Source organism: Pectinophora gossypiella, chromosome 17 (assembly GCF_024362695.1).
Source record: "Pectinophora gossypiella chromosome 17, ilPecGoss1.1, whole genome shotgun sequence".
NCBI classification, from domain to species: Eukaryota; Metazoa; Arthropoda; class Insecta; order Lepidoptera; family Gelechiidae; genus Pectinophora; species Pectinophora gossypiella.
In genome coordinates this window covers 5,008,147-5,026,529 of record NC_065420.1, presented here as the reverse complement: position 1 = coordinate 5,026,529, position 18,383 = coordinate 5,008,147, and the positions used below count along the sequence as shown (strand labels likewise).

At 39.1% G+C, this 18,383-nt stretch overlaps 3 protein-coding genes across 3 annotated transcripts; 1 reads left to right on the top strand and 2 right to left on the bottom strand.

Annotated features, from left to right (window-relative positions):
• The first annotated feature begins 487 nt into the window (after positions 1–487).
• LOC126374446 (calphotin-like) lies at positions 488–1,973 on the top strand. Its single transcript, XM_050021098.1, has 2 exons — positions 488–553; positions 1,101–1,973. The coding sequence occupies exon 2, from the start codon at positions 1,106–1,108 to the stop codon at positions 1,808–1,810; it is 705 nt and encodes a 234-aa protein (XP_049877055.1). The 5' UTR covers positions 488–553; positions 1,101–1,105; the 3' UTR covers positions 1,811–1,973.
• Positions 1,974–7,655: 5,682 nt separating this feature from the next.
• Positions 7,656–10,217, bottom strand: LOC126374374 (hydroxymethylglutaryl-CoA synthase 1). Its single transcript, XM_050020989.1, has one exon. It carries the CDS (start codon positions 9,767–9,769, stop codon positions 8,399–8,401), a length of 1,371 nt encoding a protein of 456 aa, XP_049876946.1. The 5' UTR covers positions 9,770–10,217; the 3' UTR covers positions 7,656–8,398.
• Positions 10,218–10,903: 686 nt separating this feature from the next.
• On the bottom strand, positions 10,904–18,177 carry LOC126374381 (alpha-N-acetylgalactosaminidase-like). Its single transcript, XM_050021005.1, has 10 exons — positions 18,050–18,177; positions 17,580–17,725; positions 16,401–16,575; positions 15,823–15,997; positions 15,361–15,452; positions 14,258–14,413; positions 13,656–13,865; positions 12,459–12,584; positions 11,207–11,279; positions 10,904–11,090 (listed from the first exon to the last, which is right to left on the bottom strand). The coding sequence occupies exons 2-10, from the start codon at positions 17,723–17,725 to the stop codon at positions 11,023–11,025; spliced, it is 1,221 nt and encodes a 406-aa protein (XP_049876962.1). The 5' UTR covers positions 18,050–18,177; the 3' UTR covers positions 10,904–11,022.
• Between the last annotated feature and the right edge of the window lie 206 nt (positions 18,178–18,383).

Below are 18,383 nucleotides of genomic sequence, written 5' to 3'. Positions count from 1 at the left end.
AACGGGAATTGAATTATTTTATTGTGTTATGCATTTAGTGTGTGGCAGTTTGTATTCACTGTTTTCGTTTGTTTTACTGATATATGGTGTTAGAACCCGTTATTATGTGGTTTAATTATGATTATAATAATATATACTTAAATGCGTAAATATATAGATACATTACTATGGAAGAGAGAAAACCATGACAGTACTTATAATACCTACTTTATAAAGAAGAAGGCTACGTTCCCCAAATATGATGATCACCAAGCACCTATCTAACAAAATAGTTACTTACAAGTAGTCTCAAAAAAATTACGCTAGATATTTTAACAACCTTTCTTCATCTTTTAAGTTGAATCGATTACTAGGTAGGTATAGAATGTTCAGTAAGTAATTTTCGTTTCTCTTCCTTATTATTTTGATAAGGATTTCAATAATCTCAAAATTTACACACGGATTAACGTTGACATTAGCGAATTTACTAATGCACGTACAGATAACGATTTCGTATAAAAGGTATAAAATTGCGTAGAGTAGCATAGTTTGTTCATACAACTTACTAAATCAGGTTAGTAGAAAAACATTTTCGAACTTGTTAATTGAGCTTTTAGTATAATTAATTACACATACCTTCTTAATTCTAATACAAAAAAGGTTATTATAAAGTTAGTGATTATTTAGAAGATATGAATGCATGGGATTAACTGTCTGAGAACTGATTAGGCAGCAAAATTACACAATTTTATAAAAATATTTTGTTTTTTTTTTTAAAAAAGAACGTCTAGGGCCCTGTGCCGAAGTTTTTCTTGCAGCTTCTTTTCCCTGGCTGTACAGGTTGTGAGAAGCGGCAGTAGTTTTTGGCGGATGAGACGTTCGTTGTGTAATAATTGACGATTCAAAGTGTAACGATGTTACCTACTGAATAAAGATATTTTTGAATTTGAATTTAATTGTATAAATTCTCAAATTTTGAGACAAAGAAGGCAACTGAGACAGCAGCGTCAAAGTAACAGCCAATTTCGTTTTTCATTATTCTTTTACTGGTTCGAGCGTCTTTAGACTTTGGTTAGACATCCATAGGGCTATATATTTTAACAATTTTCTATCTTTCACAGCCAATATGAAATCCCTGCTGATTGCTTTCGCCGTCATTGCCGTGGCCGTGGCTGGCCCCGCCGGACGTGGCTTGATCGTCCCAGGCCCCGCTGGACCCGCCCCCGTCATCGACGCCGACAACCAACCCATCAATGTCGTTGACACCCCCATTGCCGTGGGACCCGCCATCGTCGATGGATTGACCCCTATCGCCATTGGACCCGCCATCGTTGATGACTTCCAGCCCATCGCCATCGGGCCCGCCATCGTTGACGAATTCCAGCCCATCGTTATTGGACCTGCTATCGTTGAGGACATCCAGGAGGTTAACCCTGCCCCCGTCGTCGTCGGACCCACCCCCGCTGCTGAGGCTTCTCAGAGCTCTCCCCTCGTCCAGATCATCGTGAACGTGAACGCCGGCAACCCCGCCGGAGTCATCTCCCCCGAGGCCGTCGTTAAGCCCGAGGCCGTCGCTGAGCCCGAGATCGCTCCTGAGCCCGTCTCCGTCGTGGAGCAGCCCATCCTCATCCCCACCCCCGTGGTGCTCCCCCAGCCCGTGGCGCCCGTCGTCGTCCCTGAGCCCGTGGTCGTTGTTGAGGAGCCTTCTCTGCCCGAGCCCGTGATCGTTGTTGAACCCTCTCTGCCCGTGGCTCCCACCCCCATCGGCGTCGGCGAGCCCGTCCTCCCCATCGGCGTGCAGCCCGTCGTCCTCCCTGAGACCCTCAACTAAATTAAGTTTTAATGTAGACAATTGATTTAGAATATGGCTAATTAATGAATTATGTTAATAATTTGGTTAATTGGACTTAGTTTCTGAAGCGAGGGATCTGCGGACTTTCTACCGACATCTTGAAACGCTGCGTCCTAACAAAATAATAAAGATCTAATCCCGATTTTTAACTTTTCATTTCTAAAAATAGATATAGAAATGGTAAGAAATAATGTTAAGTACTTAGCTGAAAGCACTAACAACTTTAGCAAGGCATTTGATACCGTCACCATAGTATATACTACACCATACCATATTACACTTCTACACTAATATGATGGAGGTAAATATAAGGAGAACACTGAGTCGATTGCCTATATTTGTGACCGAAGTCCACGCGGGCGGCATCACCACCACTGCCACAAGGCCAACAGGTTACTGAGGTTGGTAATCCACCTGACATCCCACACTATTTTATAGCACGTTTATAGCTATTATAAATGCCAAAGTCGGTCAGACAGGCAGTCGCTTCTGGAAATAACTGGACCCGTCAAATCTGTAGGTTAGGTAAATCTGTGAAAACGGGATAGCGCTAGGAAGATGATGATAAAAGCCAAAGTGGGTTTTGTCAAAAGTTGAAATTGACACTGGGTAGTCCTTGGAAGCAGTGTAGGTATTAGGTTGAACATCCGCATCCCATCATACTGTAGATATTCGAATTGGAACGTACAGCTTCATAAGTTCATTCAAATAAGGAAAAGTAATTCAATATCAGGGGGGTTAAAATGGCCACATCGAAGCAATTCGTCTAAGAAAGCAATATTGCTGTTTGACATTTGTTTGCATTGCGCACTTACTTTAAATGCGCAAATGTCAAATTGCAATATTGCTTTTTTAGATGAATTGCGTAGTAGCGTGGTTTACGTACATTTTAACGCTTGTGAAGACAACCAAAGTGATTTAGCACTTTATTTTTGTATCATCGAGGAGAATCTTTGATAATATCGATTGTTGTGGTTGAACTGCTTTATACAATTGCCATCCAGTTGATAGATTGAAGAGCGGTGATATGACCTTTGTCTTTTATAAATAACACCTTTAACAGGCTTTTGTTTACCTACTACCTTCCACTTATTATTATATAGAGAGTCATCATCATCTCCTTAGCGTTATCCCGTTTTTTCATAGGGTCCGCTTACCTAACTTGAAGATTTGACAAGTCCGGTCTTTTTACAGAAGCGACTGCCTGTCTGACCTTCCAACCCCCGTAGGGAAGACCTGCCCAATACAGGTTACGTCACATACCTCCGAAACGCATTTCTCGGAAATGTAGGTTTCTTCACGATGTTTTCCTTGGTGGTGAGCCGTATCGCCGTCTGATAATGTTCGAGCCAACTGTGTTAGTGAAAACTGGATTTAAGAAAAATATCTAGTAAGTAATTAGGGCAAGTCCGATACCGGGGTTCGAATAGGCGCTCCCCGTTTTAGCAAGCCAGTAGACCACAGAACTACAGTGACTTATAAATATTATAGCGTTATACACAGTAAATATAATGTACGATACGCAAATACGCGATTCCAGTGATACTATTGATAGATCTTCACCTGACCTTTCGCCTTGTGATCGTACGATAGTCAACACTAAATAATTATTATTATATTGGCGTAGAACATAACATACTCGATATTTTATTGCACACGCAGGAAATAACACAAATAATAGTAGTAAGTACTATATATAAGCCTTATATAGAAGACAATATTTGTTAACATTTATAAACAAATGAGAAATAGAAAGAGCACAATAGGCGACCTTATTGCTAAGTAGCACCATCCAGGCAACCTTTGACTATAGGAGATATTTAATACATCGAATTTTCTTTGTCTTATTGATGCTTAAAATAGGAAACGCATTACGAACGATGTTAGTGGTTTTATGTATTCTGTGATGACGTATAAGACTTAACCACAGAGTACATAATTAGCTATAGTAAGTACCAACGTAATGACCCATACATATTAGTTAGTGGTCAAACTATACCAATGGATGACCATTAACAATCATAAACTCACGTTCATCCCTGGCGGGGCAGAAACAGTAATCAGAAGACAAGTATTGATGCAAAGCCCTAAAATGGATATATTGAAAATGGTGATAGTTCAGTCGATATTATTGAGAACGCTTGCCCTCACTTTGAGGTCGTAGGTTCGAATCCAGCACAGTCTAAACCAATAATTGTCGAATTGTTTTCGAATGTTTGAATCAAAAATGATTATAACATGCTCAGCGGTAAAGGAAAACATAGGGAGGAAACCCACATTCTTAAAATAAATAAACATAAAATAAAAAATAAAACAGATCGCTCTCAGTCCTGCATCGAAGCAGCATTACTACTTATTACGGAAATGTACCTATACTTAGGTACATTTAAGTAACAAGGACAGTAGGACTGACGTCACAAAGTTTATCATCTTTGGCCACTTGCCCAGGATTATGGACTTTGACCTTTCACGAGCAATGTCCAAGAGGTACCCAAAGTCCGAAACCTTATCTTGTACGATACGAAGAAATACCTACTTAGATTTGAGAATTTAATCTTATTAACCCAAGCAGGGTGGCAGGGATACTATGGAGCCGCCGATACGATAATTTTATACATACATGTGCTATCCCAATGAGTGACTTTCGAGGCTACGTCCCTCAAAAACAATGTAGATGGCGCTGTACACACACACACAACTAGCTAGGTACCTTACCTACTCGAACGGCCTCCGTGGTCTAGTGGTTGAGCGTTGGGCTCACGATCCGGACGCCCCGGGTTCGAACCCCGGTGGGGACATATCACAAAAATCACTTTGTGATCTCTAGTTTGGTTTGGTTAGGCTTATCACCTAATTGTCCGAAAGATGATCCGTGCTTCGGCAGGCACGTTAAGCCGTTGGTCCCGGTTACTACTTACTAATGTAAGTTAGTAGTCGTTACATGAGCCATGTCAGGGGCCTTCCGCGGCTCAATAATAACCCTGACACCAGGGTTGATGAGGTTGGTAATTCAGCTCACAACCCACACGATATAAGACTATCTACTAATGGTAGATAGGTACCTATGTATAAGACGTCACACAAAGTTCAATGTTACAGAAACCAACGTTATAAAATCTTTAGAATTATAATCTTTTTTCTCTATCGAACCAGGAAGGAAGGAAAACTCTTTACAGTATGGAAACATCGCTTGATCTTTCTTTTATTTTTAAAAGATTAAAATGTCGACGAGAATAGACATAAAAGAATGCACCGTAGAATCTACATAATAAAAGATGTGATCGGAAATGTACGTGTTTAGATAGTCAGCAGTAAATAGAAGCTATCTGTGACGGTCATCTCAAATGTAAAGTAACCTAACTACACGCAACCAGAGTAATCTTTCGATCTATGTGCGTCTAACATATAAACATTGGGATAGGCAGAGACGAAAAGTTAGGTCAGGAGACTACTACATAACATAGACAGCCTATATACGTCCCACTGCTGGGCACAGGCCTCCCCTCAATCAACCGGAGGGGGTATGGATCATACTCCACCACGCCGCTCCAACGCGGTTTGGTGGAGGTGTTTTTACGGCTAATAGCCGGGACCAACGGCTTAACGTGCCCAACGAAGCACGGAATCATCTTACTTTTTCGGACAATTAGGTGATTCAAGCCTGAAAAGTCCTTACCAAACAAAGGACAGTCTCACAAAGTGATTTCGACAATGTCCCCATCGGGAATCGAACCCGGACCTCCAGATCGTGAGCCTAACGCTCTAACCACGGAGGCTGTTATATATTTTTTCTACCTTGGGTGGGTTTGCTTTTGGCCCCAGACTTGCCCGAAGGAATTGACGAGGCCTAAGATGGAGCGAGCTCGCCCAGAAGGTGCCTGTTCACTCTGGCCTTGAAAGCACCCGGGTTATGTTCATTCGGAAATACAGAAGACGGCAAATAATTCCAATCCCTACTCTAAGTACTTTTGGTGCAAATTGTCTCTCTAATATCATATACCTATCTACTGATCTGTCGACGAGGTAGCATGTCATTATAGTGTCGTACTAATGAGCCCCGGGTTCGAATCCCGGTGGGGACATATCACAAAAATCCCTTTGTGATCTCTAGTTTGGTTAGGAGATTACAGACTAATCAGCTGATTGTCCGAAAGTAAGATGATCCGTGCTTCGGAAGGCACGTTAAGCCGTTGGTCCCGGTTACTACTTACTGATGTGAGTAATCGTTACATGAGCGATGTCAGAGGCCTCACAAACTTTCACATTTATAATATTAGTAAGATGTAGTAGTACTTAATAAATAAATAAAAATTATCATTAAAATCTTTCTAGTAGGTAAGTAATCAGGATTGGTCACCAATTCACCAAAACACCTACTTAATCATGTTTAAATCACGTGGAAAAATCGTTTAACACCAGTTTTAAAGCATGATTAGGTAAAACTAGTTTAGAGGTAGGTATGAGGTTTATGGGCCTTATGCACTATGAACACGCAGTGAGATTTAAGTCGCCACCTTCAAAATGCAAAACAGTATTTTTCTCTTCTCTTCTATCGTGTGGGCGTACCGGGTGAGAGCCTTCAGCGCTCCCCATTTGTCCGGCCAAGTAGTTAATGCCATCTGCGGCAAATCTACAATAAGTCACGTCAAAAAAAAAAAATATCGTGTGGGTTGTGAGGTGGAGTAGCAACCTCATCAAATCTGGTACCTAGTATTTTTCTAACAAGTAGGAAGTGGAATTCTCTGCCATCTTCTGTATTTCCGAATGCATATTACCCGGCTGCTTTCAAAGCTAGAGTGAACAAGCACCTTCTGGGCGACCTCGCTCCATCTTAGGCCACGTCAATGCCTTCAGGCAAGTCTGAGGCCATGAGCAAACCCATCAAAAGTAAAAACGTACCTAATAGGTATTAGGCTAATCTAATAGGCATGTAAATAATACGTAAAACATAATTTTACGTAGGTAGGATAAAATGAGGAGCTCGGTGGCGCAGCGGTTAATGTGCTCGGTCTGCGATTGTTGAAGTTAAGCAACTTCGGCAAAGGCCGGTCATAGGATGGGCGACCACAAAAAAAAGTTTTCATTTCGAGCTCCTCGGAGCTTCGGAAGGCACGTTAAGCCGTTGGTCCCGGCTGCATTAGCAGTCGTTAATAACCATCAATCCGCACTGGGTCCGCGTGATGGTTTAAGGCCCGATCTCCCTCTCCATCCATAGGGAAGGCCCGTGCCCCAGCAGTAGGGACGTTAATGGGCTGATGATGATGAGGAGAAAAATAATTCTCACTAGTTTGACGATCGAACTAATTAATCGAACTAGTGAGAACAAAGGTAGGTAGGTAGGTTACCTCTATTATGTTCAAAGACCTAGAATTTTGTTATGACGACATCTTCTAGTTACGTCAATTAGTAAATTAGAAGTTTAATTAAAATTCAATTATCGATGCCATTAACCTACATTGCAAGGGCCACAGAATACAGATAAGTATCTTATATACCTACCTAATAAAATTTATGTATTTAATATCTGGCGTCATCCATAAGATCTATTGATAATAATAAATATACATATATATATATATATATATATATATATATATATATATATATATATATATTATAAAAGGACAAGAAAAAAAAGGAAAAGAAAAGAAGAAGGCATGAAGGAATCCACTGCCCTATATTTACCTAAAAAAGTAGCGTGGAGAATGCTACACCGACAAGAGTGTGGCTCTAAAATTAGTGATGATGATTTATATTTATTTATATATTTTTTTTAGATTATTATTTTTTGGCTTATAGACTTAAAATAATTAATAAACAAAGCAACATTGCACACATAAAATTTATTTAAATAAATCCAATACCTTTACAACCAATATAACTACATCCATATAAAACAATACCAATTCACAAAAATATTTAACACAATTCATGTTCCATGGTGATTTATAACTTTGTAAACAAAAAGTTATAATTAAAGCTACATAGCACTACTCCAGTGCATTAAGTGAACTATAAAAACAACAGAAACCCTGCAATATTTAGGTATATGCTGTTGATATTTTAAATACAAAAACAATGCCAATTTTTTACCCATTGACCCTTTTACCAATCTTGCCCCATTCAAATTAAATAACAATATTTTGGGCCACACTTGTGCTTCCCACTTATCTTCACGCCATATTACATTCAGGGCAAACAGCAACAATAGAACCAATATTCACAAAGTCTGTACAAAAAATCCGCCAAATTCATTGTTATGTTACATAGTACTTTAATTAGTTTATTCATTCACATACTATTATTCCAATAAGTTAGTAAATAATTTACGCAACCAATTCGTGCATATTCATTCATAGTTAAGGGGAGTTAAAAAGGCTACATCAAAGCAATTCACCAAAAAAAGCAATATTGCAATTTGACATTTGCAGATATAATATAATTTAATATGTTAAGTGCACAATGCAAATAAATATCAAATATAGTGATATTGCTTTTTTTAGATGAATTGCTTCAATGTGGCTTTTTTAAACCCAAGCACAAGTATGACCAGAAAGAAGACATACATCAATCTTTTCTATTATATGTGCGCCTTCTTTGGTCGTCAATTTTAACAAGGTAATAGGTACCAGGGAATAACACATCAATGGGACCGGATGGCTCATATGGGGCTGTGTGGTAGTTCTTTGTCCTCACATCCATTATCTCTGAAAACTCCGTAGGTGGCACACATATCCTCTTATCTAACATAGATAATGAATCATGAAGGGAATTGATTAACTTTGCCAACTTAGACCCTGCACTCATGTCTTTACAAATATTTATTGAATACATTGTAGAGGCCAGCCCAGATCCATATGAAAACAATCCAAACTTCTTGCCAATTAATTGATCCGGTGATTTACTTATTAAATATGATGCAAGACCTCCATACAATGATGCAGTGTACATGTTTCCTACATTACGCGCTATATGTAGTGACGGTTTAGTTTTTTCTTCAAATAAATCTTTGCTATATGTCATGAAAGCTTTCTCTACCTCCCGGTCAAAGTATGTTTCCTCTCTACTGTGGTTGTCGAATTGAGAGAGTCCTGGGAACTGTTTCTCACGGTCCTCTAGTGATGCATTCAAAAAGTCATTAAAGGAAACTCTTGCTAATGATTTCTGAACAAGTTTGCAATATGGAGTATGAAACAGCATCCCGTCTAGACTCAGCAAACCCTTGAACTCAGGGTCCACTTTCCTCATTTTCTTACAGAATAAATTATAACAATTATCTAGAGCACTGAGGTAGCATTGAATTGATAGTTTTCCATCTACATAGGGGAACTCTGAAGACAAATCAGGTTTATAAAAGTCATAGGCATGTGTCATGTATGAAGCCCTTACTCCACAGTCAAACACCAGTGGTGCATCTGGTCCAATCAACATTGCCACAGCACCAGCACCTCCTGTGGGTCTAGCAGGACCTTTTCCATACACTGCAATATCACCAGCCACTACTATTGCCTTCCTTCCATCCCATGATGATGACTCAACCCAATTAATAGCATTAAAGAGAGCAGCAGTTCCTCCATAACAAGCATTTGTTGTGTCAATACCCTCAATGTCCGTAGCACCTTCTTTGGCAAATAAGGTCATAAGAAAAGATTTCACACTTTTGCTCTTATCTATAATAGTCTCAGTACCGACCTCCAGCCGTCCAATATCATGCAGGTCAATGTTGTTCCTCTTCAGCAGCCTGTGGAGAGCAGTCATGCAGAGAGAGTTGATATCTTCCCTGTCAGAACAGAAGCCCATATTGCTTTGTCCCAGTCCAATTGTGTATTTTCCGGCGGCGACTTCGTCGTACTCTTCCAGATCGGTTTGGTCCACATATTGCGACGGGAAGTATAAATCAATGGCTAAAATGCCGACGTTTTCCACTTTATTGCCCATTGTTGTGTTATGTGTACGTGTGCAATAACTTTCACGATCAAGGCGAGCGAGTACCGCGCGGGAGCGGACGGGTCGTCCGAGAAGCCGGCGTCGACTGGCAGCCGCGGACGAGACGCGTCTGCCGCTACGTCAGCACCCAGTTCCTCACGAGCGAACGTACCATTGACCTACTACCGGCCTAATAACCAGCTTTCTTTCCCTCGGACGCAAACATACGATAACTCGATAACCGTTGCGCGGAATCGATTATAAACTCACAGTACGTAAGCCGCAATAACCAGGGTTTAGACCGGTGCACGCAAGGTTGTTGATTCCAGTGATTTCAATGAATAATTTAATAAAATGAATCGAATTAACCTATAACCACTATAAAACTTTTTGACAGTAGACGTCACGTGATGACATCACAAACGTCAGAAAACTTGAAATGGAAACTGGAACGGGAACGTTCGGAAACGGACTTTGGAATTTATTGTGTTCCACAATATCCTAGGAAAAACAAAATGCAACATGCAAGAATCCTATTTGTATAAATGAACAAACATTTTTAAAGAATAATATCATCCCATCCGTAAAATAGAAAATTCTTTATCTAAAAAATGACGAGGGTCATAGGGTCTAATAAAAAAAAAACAGATATCACTGAATGAATTCTATACGGCTTGAGCAGCCATCCAAATTCTCGGAATGATCAACTTTCTCCCGGTAACGGTGAGTCCAGGTCAGGCCTAGGACGAGACAAACTTGCCCCACTTAGCCCAACTGACCGCAAGGCGCGTTATAGGGGCATTGACCTCATAACTGGACAATAATAATCTAATGAACTGACTAAACACGCAGCGTACGCGTGTTATAGACAGATAGTCTATTTCAACGTCCATTTTGAATTTGTGTGGTCTAATCTAATAATTTAACTCAAGAGTACCAGTTAAGTAGGTAGGTAAATCAAGTTGACTGATGTAAGTAGGTACATAGGTAACCTACTACTTACAATGATTTTCTAGAAGCACTCGTAAAGTTAATAGATAGGACTGCCGCGACTTACATGAAAGAAAGGGTGTAATTTAATTGTAGGACCAATAAAAATAAGTAATAATAAAAATATAATATTTTATTACGCTAAGTTTGCTTACTAGTATATTATGTAGGTATTCATACATTTACCTGCGATTGTTGTATTCCGACAACTTGTGGCCCTGCCTACGCCGGTAAGGATTACAGGCTCGTAGGTGTAAAATAATTCTGTATGACAATTAGTCCCATGCTGAACTAATTTCATTATCAAGAACAATTTTCTGAACGAACTTATAGAATTTTACTCCTGAAATAAAAATATAATTTAAAAATAAAAAAAGATTTACTTACTAAAAAAGACTGCATAAATTAGTAGGTATTATATTTAATACAGAAAAAAAGAAACAAGTTTCTTCTACGAACCTGTCGGGTTAACCATTGTGGTTAAATTTTGATTCTTTGGCAATATTCTGGTCTTTTCCTCTTTAAATAAGTCCTGAGCAAAAAAAATTGTTTACGTTATAATTTACCTTCTACAACTAATGTATTTTATGACGTCATGTGACCTAATGTAGATTTGGCGCGTAGGTACCTTGGTACACAAATTGGGAGTACAAAATATAAGACAAGAGGCCTGAAGGTGCTCAGTCAATGGATTTACTATTTTATTTACTTTAATGAACTTCTATGCTAAACTGTGAGCAAAAAAACATACTTAAAACGGGTCCGGTTGTTTATCATAATCACTTCGCAAAAGTAGACTGAGCGTGAGCTATTTGGTCCCCATCATGAGCGTCAATTTATAATGTGATGTAGTATATTATTCCTTATTCTATGTTGTGATGATATACGGGATAACTAAACAAAGTGAGAGCGTCGTGGTTCACGCCGCGATTTGTGCTGAAAGGCCCTTTCCTTCAGGACGTCCACCACCACCTTATGATCATTTCGACGAACATTCTTTTTGCTTTGTCGTACGGGTCGTACGTAATTTTTTTGTGTTAATTTTAAGTTTTATTATGTCTAGTTTTTCTTAGTTGCATTCTTTTATAATAAACAATTTATATTCTATTCTTGATTATATTCTCTGTAGTGATAACTAATAAAAATACTTACTCTTCTGTACTTGTGGGTAGGTGTGTATCTAAATATATAAAAGGAGAAACTGACTGACTCACTGACTGACATATCAACGCACAGCCTAAACGGCTAAACGTTGGAAGGGACGTAGCTTAGGTACGTAGAGGTGCACTAAGAAAGGAATTCCCGAAATTCCCACGGGAACCTTAGTAAACTTAAAGCTTAGTTGCAACAGGATATTGCATAATTCTCACGGGAACGGGAGTTAACGGGAAAAACATTTGTATGAAAAAATCTAAACTGCATAAGTCAGATGCTTGAAATTTGACATGCACTCCCACACACACAAAAATCTCTCTTTTACCTATAACACTCCACGCGGACGAAGTCGCGGGCAAAAGCTACTCCTATGTATAACAGAGAGTTGTATGTATGTCTGTCTTGTCTTCTACTGTCATCTACCGCACTGTAGCATCCTGGATAGTTGTTATGATGTCATCCAACCGCTTTATCTGTAAGGTCCCCAAGCTTCCAACAAGTCTCATTCACTCATTCTATTATTCATTCTCAGTATAGCAAGTAGGTATCTACTTACCGTCACTTCGTAATCGAAGTTAGACAACTGCAAATCTCTATGTGTATACTCCACTCTTCTATACACGTCGTTTTTGTTCACTATCGCTACAGCGATACCGTCGTCTACAACGCGATGCCAAACTTCCTGTAAAATATTTTAGGTAAGCGAAATGTTCTTTTTTCGAATTTCAAAAAAATAAACATTTATTATCTTTGTCTGTGGCAAATGCGCAAGCCGCGCGAAGCCAAAACCTAAGAAAAAACAAAAACATTTATTATAATATTATTTTCAGACGCTACAGACAGATTTGATCTCAAATGGATGGATTTTATAGATATTATTATGAAGTTTCGGCTTCAGATACGGATATGTAGGTACTTAATAATTTCGGATTATCCCTTTCGGTAACAGATGTTAGATTTTTAAGGAATTATAATAATATTAAGTAAAGTAGTGAGTTATAAATGTAAAATTGTACTGTAAGTAATCCTACGTAGTAAGTTACGAAGCAATGTAAAAAATAAACTTTAGGTTAGGACATTGCATGCTGATCACCTGTTTGTCCAGAAGTAAGATGATCCGTATTTCGGAAGGCACGTTAAACCGTTCGCGTTGGTCCCGGTTACTACTTCTGATCGTACGTAGTCGTTACTTGAGTCACGTCAGGGACCTTTGGCGGCTGTATAATAACCCTGACACCAGGGTTGATGAGGTTGGTCATCCACGTCACAACCCACACGATAGAAGAAGACAGCTAATTATAAGTACCACATACGTGATTTCCAGGATTTATGCTCGGCAATAGACTTGCACCCTATTACATGGGACTTAAACATAGCTGGCGAATAGTGGGTGTATGTACGGTCACGAGCATTAATATGACATTGTATACACTTTGGTACCATGTCTCATTAACTTTTTTGACAAATTAAACTGTAAGTCTCACTAAATGTCAAATATCTTAGTGCGACAGAGTCCTAAAGTGGGTTTACATTATATTGCTCATAACTGTACTGTACACCTCTGCCTACCCCTTTAAGGATACAAGCGTGGTGCTATGTTATATAGTTAATTACTTACCATAACCGGAACGGAAGGCGATTGGGGCAACCACCGTTCTACACGCCCTATCTATGGAGTATTGAAGGCGATTACTCCACTGACAAGAGCGCAGCTCTTAAATAAAGAAAGAAGACTTACCATAAAATAACTTACCAATCCATCATGCCGATGTATTCTCTCTCCCATCAGTCCTCTGCGACTCTGGCTGACTGCGATAACGTCTTTGTTGAGGACAATCTCTTTGAATTCCGGCTTCATTTCGTCCAAATCGGTACTCAACAGCATTGGCCCTGCTAGGATAGACCATACTGCCATTTGGACTTTGGCTTGGTCTACGGTCAAACCTGAGTTGCCGATTACCAGCTGAAATTAAAAACATACGTAGGTACACTCGCAAAACTCCCCGCCGACCCCGCCGGCGTGGTTGACGATTTCCCTCAACTTATTATAGATTTCGGCCATTAACTACTTGGCCGGACAAATGGGGAGCGCTGAAGGCTCTCACCCGGTACAAAATTCAAGACAACAGGTCTGAAAGTGCCCAGTTGGGCGCGAACCTCGGCTCAAGGCGTCGTCTGAGAGGAAAAATATTTGAAAGAATTAATCGACCCTAGGGGGTCGATAGCGATAAGCGCTGATTGAGGGAAATCTTCGACCACGCCGGCGGCAATTTAATGTTAACAAAAATGTGATTTTTTTACAAAAGACGCTTACTTGGTTTTCACCTTACAGTATAAGTATGATAATGTATTTACCATATCGGGATCGTTGTAGTGCCCAGGGCCGGCGAATGTCGTCAGCTCTGGCCGGTCCCCAAACCAGTCCATTATAGAGACCACAGAACTCCACGAGTTGTCTATGTCGTCGTAATTCCTCCAAATGTTACAGTGCTTTGCTATCGATGCGTAGTCCTAAGGAAAACATTATGTAATTTTAGTAAGTTTGTAAATCTATAGTGTGATAATACTACTGCTCTAAGGTAGGGAGGTGCTCGTCGTAATAAAAAAATCAGCAATTCTCTTGAATAATGTTATATTTTCATAAACAATGTTAACTCTCCAACTCTTCATAACAGATTACCGCAACCGAAAAAAAATCCCGTCACCGCCTTTTTAAAAAGGCGGGAAAACGTCCCCGTTCGAAAAAGAAGAAATCAAAATAGAAACAAATGAAATAATATGCCAGTTCCAAATTAAAAATAATAAAGTCGTGACACAGATTCACGACTTTATTCCGTCTGCTATTAAGTTATATAATCCAATAATAATTAAATAATAAAATAAACATTACGAACCCTAATAATAGTATCAATATTAAAAGCTGTCCTACAAGAAAGAAAGAAAGAGAGAAAGAAAGAAAAAATATTTACTCCTCAAAACATAAATTTACATTACTTACAAGTAATTCAATTGCCTAATCATTAAAATAATAACAGCTTCAGCTCAGAATAGCCAGAATATGACGCTGATTTTCAGATTGTCTGGTAGCTACCTACCTCTCCATAATAGTATAGGCTCTCACCATAGAACTATCTTCACCGAGCTGTTTAATGGATGAAAAGTATTTTTATTTGTTAATTGATCATATTCTCGACTGAATTTTTTAGGCAACGCACTTGCAATTATTATCATATTTAATTGAATATAAACCAATGAATCAATAATACTTTATTGCACACACAATATACTTTTTATCCATTAACCAGCGCGGTAAAGGTCGTTCTATGGTGGGATCTTAGATTATAACTTACCCGGCAGGTACTACTACAACCAGACATTTATCTGGTAGATAGGCTATCAGATATCTATCAGAAATAAAAAGGCCACTAATAGAAAAAACAAAACAATTGCTTACTTACAGTTTTATTGTAATCCGTATAAGCAGGCCAACTACATGAATACATAATAGGTCTGCCGGTTCGGTTCAATAACTTGCCGAAGTCTGGATAAGCTGGAATTACATTTCTTATTTATAGCAATATTTAAACAATGAATGAATGAGTCAACTAAATACAATTTAAAAATAAATTATAAATGCAATGCGTTAAAAACATTGAACATGAACATTGCTAATATCTGCATGCAGGCGTTTCACAATTTTATGCTGTTTTCAACATTTCTTTTGGAATGGGGTTAAATAATTAAAATCGAGATGAAGTGAGACGGGAACACGGGTTTTAGCTGGTAAGGGTCCGTCATAACCTCGTCACTCCCCCGGGCGTCGAAATATCCATGAATCCATCAGGATTTCCCCAAAGTAAAAAAAAAATAGGTAAGTATGTAATTATGCATTAGGTATATAGATAATTATTAATCCTTACATTTGTCCATATCAGCGGGCTTTTCATAGCAGCCATCAACTTTAAGGAAGTCAATCTCCCATCCAGCGAAGGTGTCCACGTCCAACTGCTCATGGTTCTTGAGACCTGGGTAGCCCTGACAGGTCTTGTTGCCTATGTCTTGGTACATGCCGAACTTTAGACCTTTGCTGTGGATCTGCAAGTCTAGTATTAGAGCGTTTGGCTCACGATATGTAGAGGTCCAGGTTCGATTCCCGATGGGGACATTGTCGAAATCGCTTTGTGAGATTGTCCTTTTATTTGGTAAGGACATTACAGGCTGATCACCCGATTGTTTGAAGGTAAGCTAAGCCGTTGATCTCGGCTACTGCTTACATCCTCATGTAAGTACGTAGTCGTTACATGAGCCATGCCCTGCCTTCAGCGCTCCCCATTTGTCCGGCCAAGCAGTTAATGTCATCTGCGGCAAATCTACAATAAGTCACGTCAAAAAAAAACCGTGCCAGGGTCTTTTGGCGGCTCAATAAAAACCCTGACACCAGGGTTGCTGAGGTTGGTTATTACCATCCACACGATAGAAGAAAAATGTGATAACTTACATAATCAGCCATAGCCTTCATACCGCTCTTGAACCGGGACCTGTCAGGCACCATCCTCCCGTCTTCTCCCCTCTTCTTCTCGAGCCAGCAATCATCAATAATGACGTATTCATATCCTGCATCCACGTAACCGTCGGACACCAATCGGTCCGCTGTTCGTTTTATTAACTCTTCACTAGAAATAGTTACTAAATACATGAGCTTCATCGTTGAACCGGCCTCCTCCAGTGGTTGAGCGTCGGGCTCAGGATCCGGAGCTCGCGGGTTCAAATCCCGGTGAGGACATATCACAAAAATCACTTTGTGATCTCTAGTTTGGTTAGGACATTACGGGCTAATCACCTGATTGTCCAAAAAGTAAGATGATCCGTGCTTCGGAAAGCACGTTAAGCCGATGGTCCCGGTTACTACTTACTGATGTAAGTAAGTAGTCGTTACTTGAGTCATGTCAGGGGCCTTTGGCGGCTCAATAATAACCCTGGCACTAGGGCTGATGAGATTGGTAATTCACCTCACAACCCACACGATAGAAGAAGACTTGAGTTCCTCACTAGACTGACTTGATAATTATTAATTTACTTAATAATGTTTTTTAATATGACATAACACAAATTGTGTCTATTACGCAATTAGATAAAAAATCCAGACCGCCATTAAATATAAAAGAATGAAACCATGAATTGACTAAGTAAATGGTAATTAACTAAGTAAGGATCTCTCAATGCGTCCTATCGGGGCTTCGGGGGATGCTAGCTTACGATTCACGGAGCTCCGCGATAGTATATTAAAAGGTTGTCATGTGCATTACAATCTGCAGTTTAAAAAATCTAATATCATGCAAGGAGATCTCTCCTTATTACAGGAACGCTAAACACCTGAGTATGGTCGGCTATTTATCACAAAAAAAATTTTGTATGCAGTAGGTATCTTACGAAAAGCAATGATAAAATTGCAGCCTACTTATCACATAAAATTACAAAAGTGACTACGGAATATGAGAAGCAGTAGAGCTATCGTAGTTATCTGTTTGCAGGAGTAGTAGTAAAAGAGATTGGGGTTGGACCGGCGACAGCGGTTCTCATACAAAATGCGCTTTAGAGCTTTTCCAACCTTTTTCTTCTATTCCGTGAGTTTTTTAAACTATATTTTATTTTCCGTATAGTTGTTAAAGGTGGGTACCTCAGGCAAGATCTAGGATGTTTAACGCAGTCAGTTGTGCATCCGAATCTTAGCCAGGACATCCACCCCATTGGCGGTATCAGCGCTAGTCCGTTGTCCAGGGCCATGACTGGAGACAGTACTCCAAAGAGCAACAGCAACCACATCTGATCATAGTAAAACAGAAATAAGTTTTTTTTTTTTTAATTTGTCGAAATTGCACAAAACTTTCAAGATATAAGTAAATATGATTTTAAATTTCATTTAGATTTTCTGACTACCTAAGTAGATAATTCAGAAAAATATTGGACATAAAATTTGTTCGAAGGGAATGCTCGTTTCATTTTATGTAATAACTATCAAATGTCAGTCAACCTATTTTTGTGTCCAGCTTCTTGGCTGATAAATGGTAACCCTACCACCAAATCAATACAACCAAATCAAAACTCTTAAATTACTTAATACATTAATATTATTTATATTGTACTCACTTTTGTCGGTTGTTATCGTAGCTAATACGGCAGAATTTTAAAATGATGTGCGAGTTATTGACCTAAACCATTTATTATATAGTTGGTATGCACTTAATGAAGTGCTGATAAGTATAGTATGTCGAAACTTTAGCATAGTAAGTATACAAAGTTATAATATGCACTGTTTGAGTACTTTAGCTACAGGAGGCATGATAAGGTATTTTAAAGTACCTAGGTACCTATTTTTAAATTGTAGGTAAATTCGTATAAGTATGTCATTAAATTAAACTATTCTTCCACAACATTAGTACTTTTACCTAGATAAAATAAACAAAACAATAGTTAAAATAAA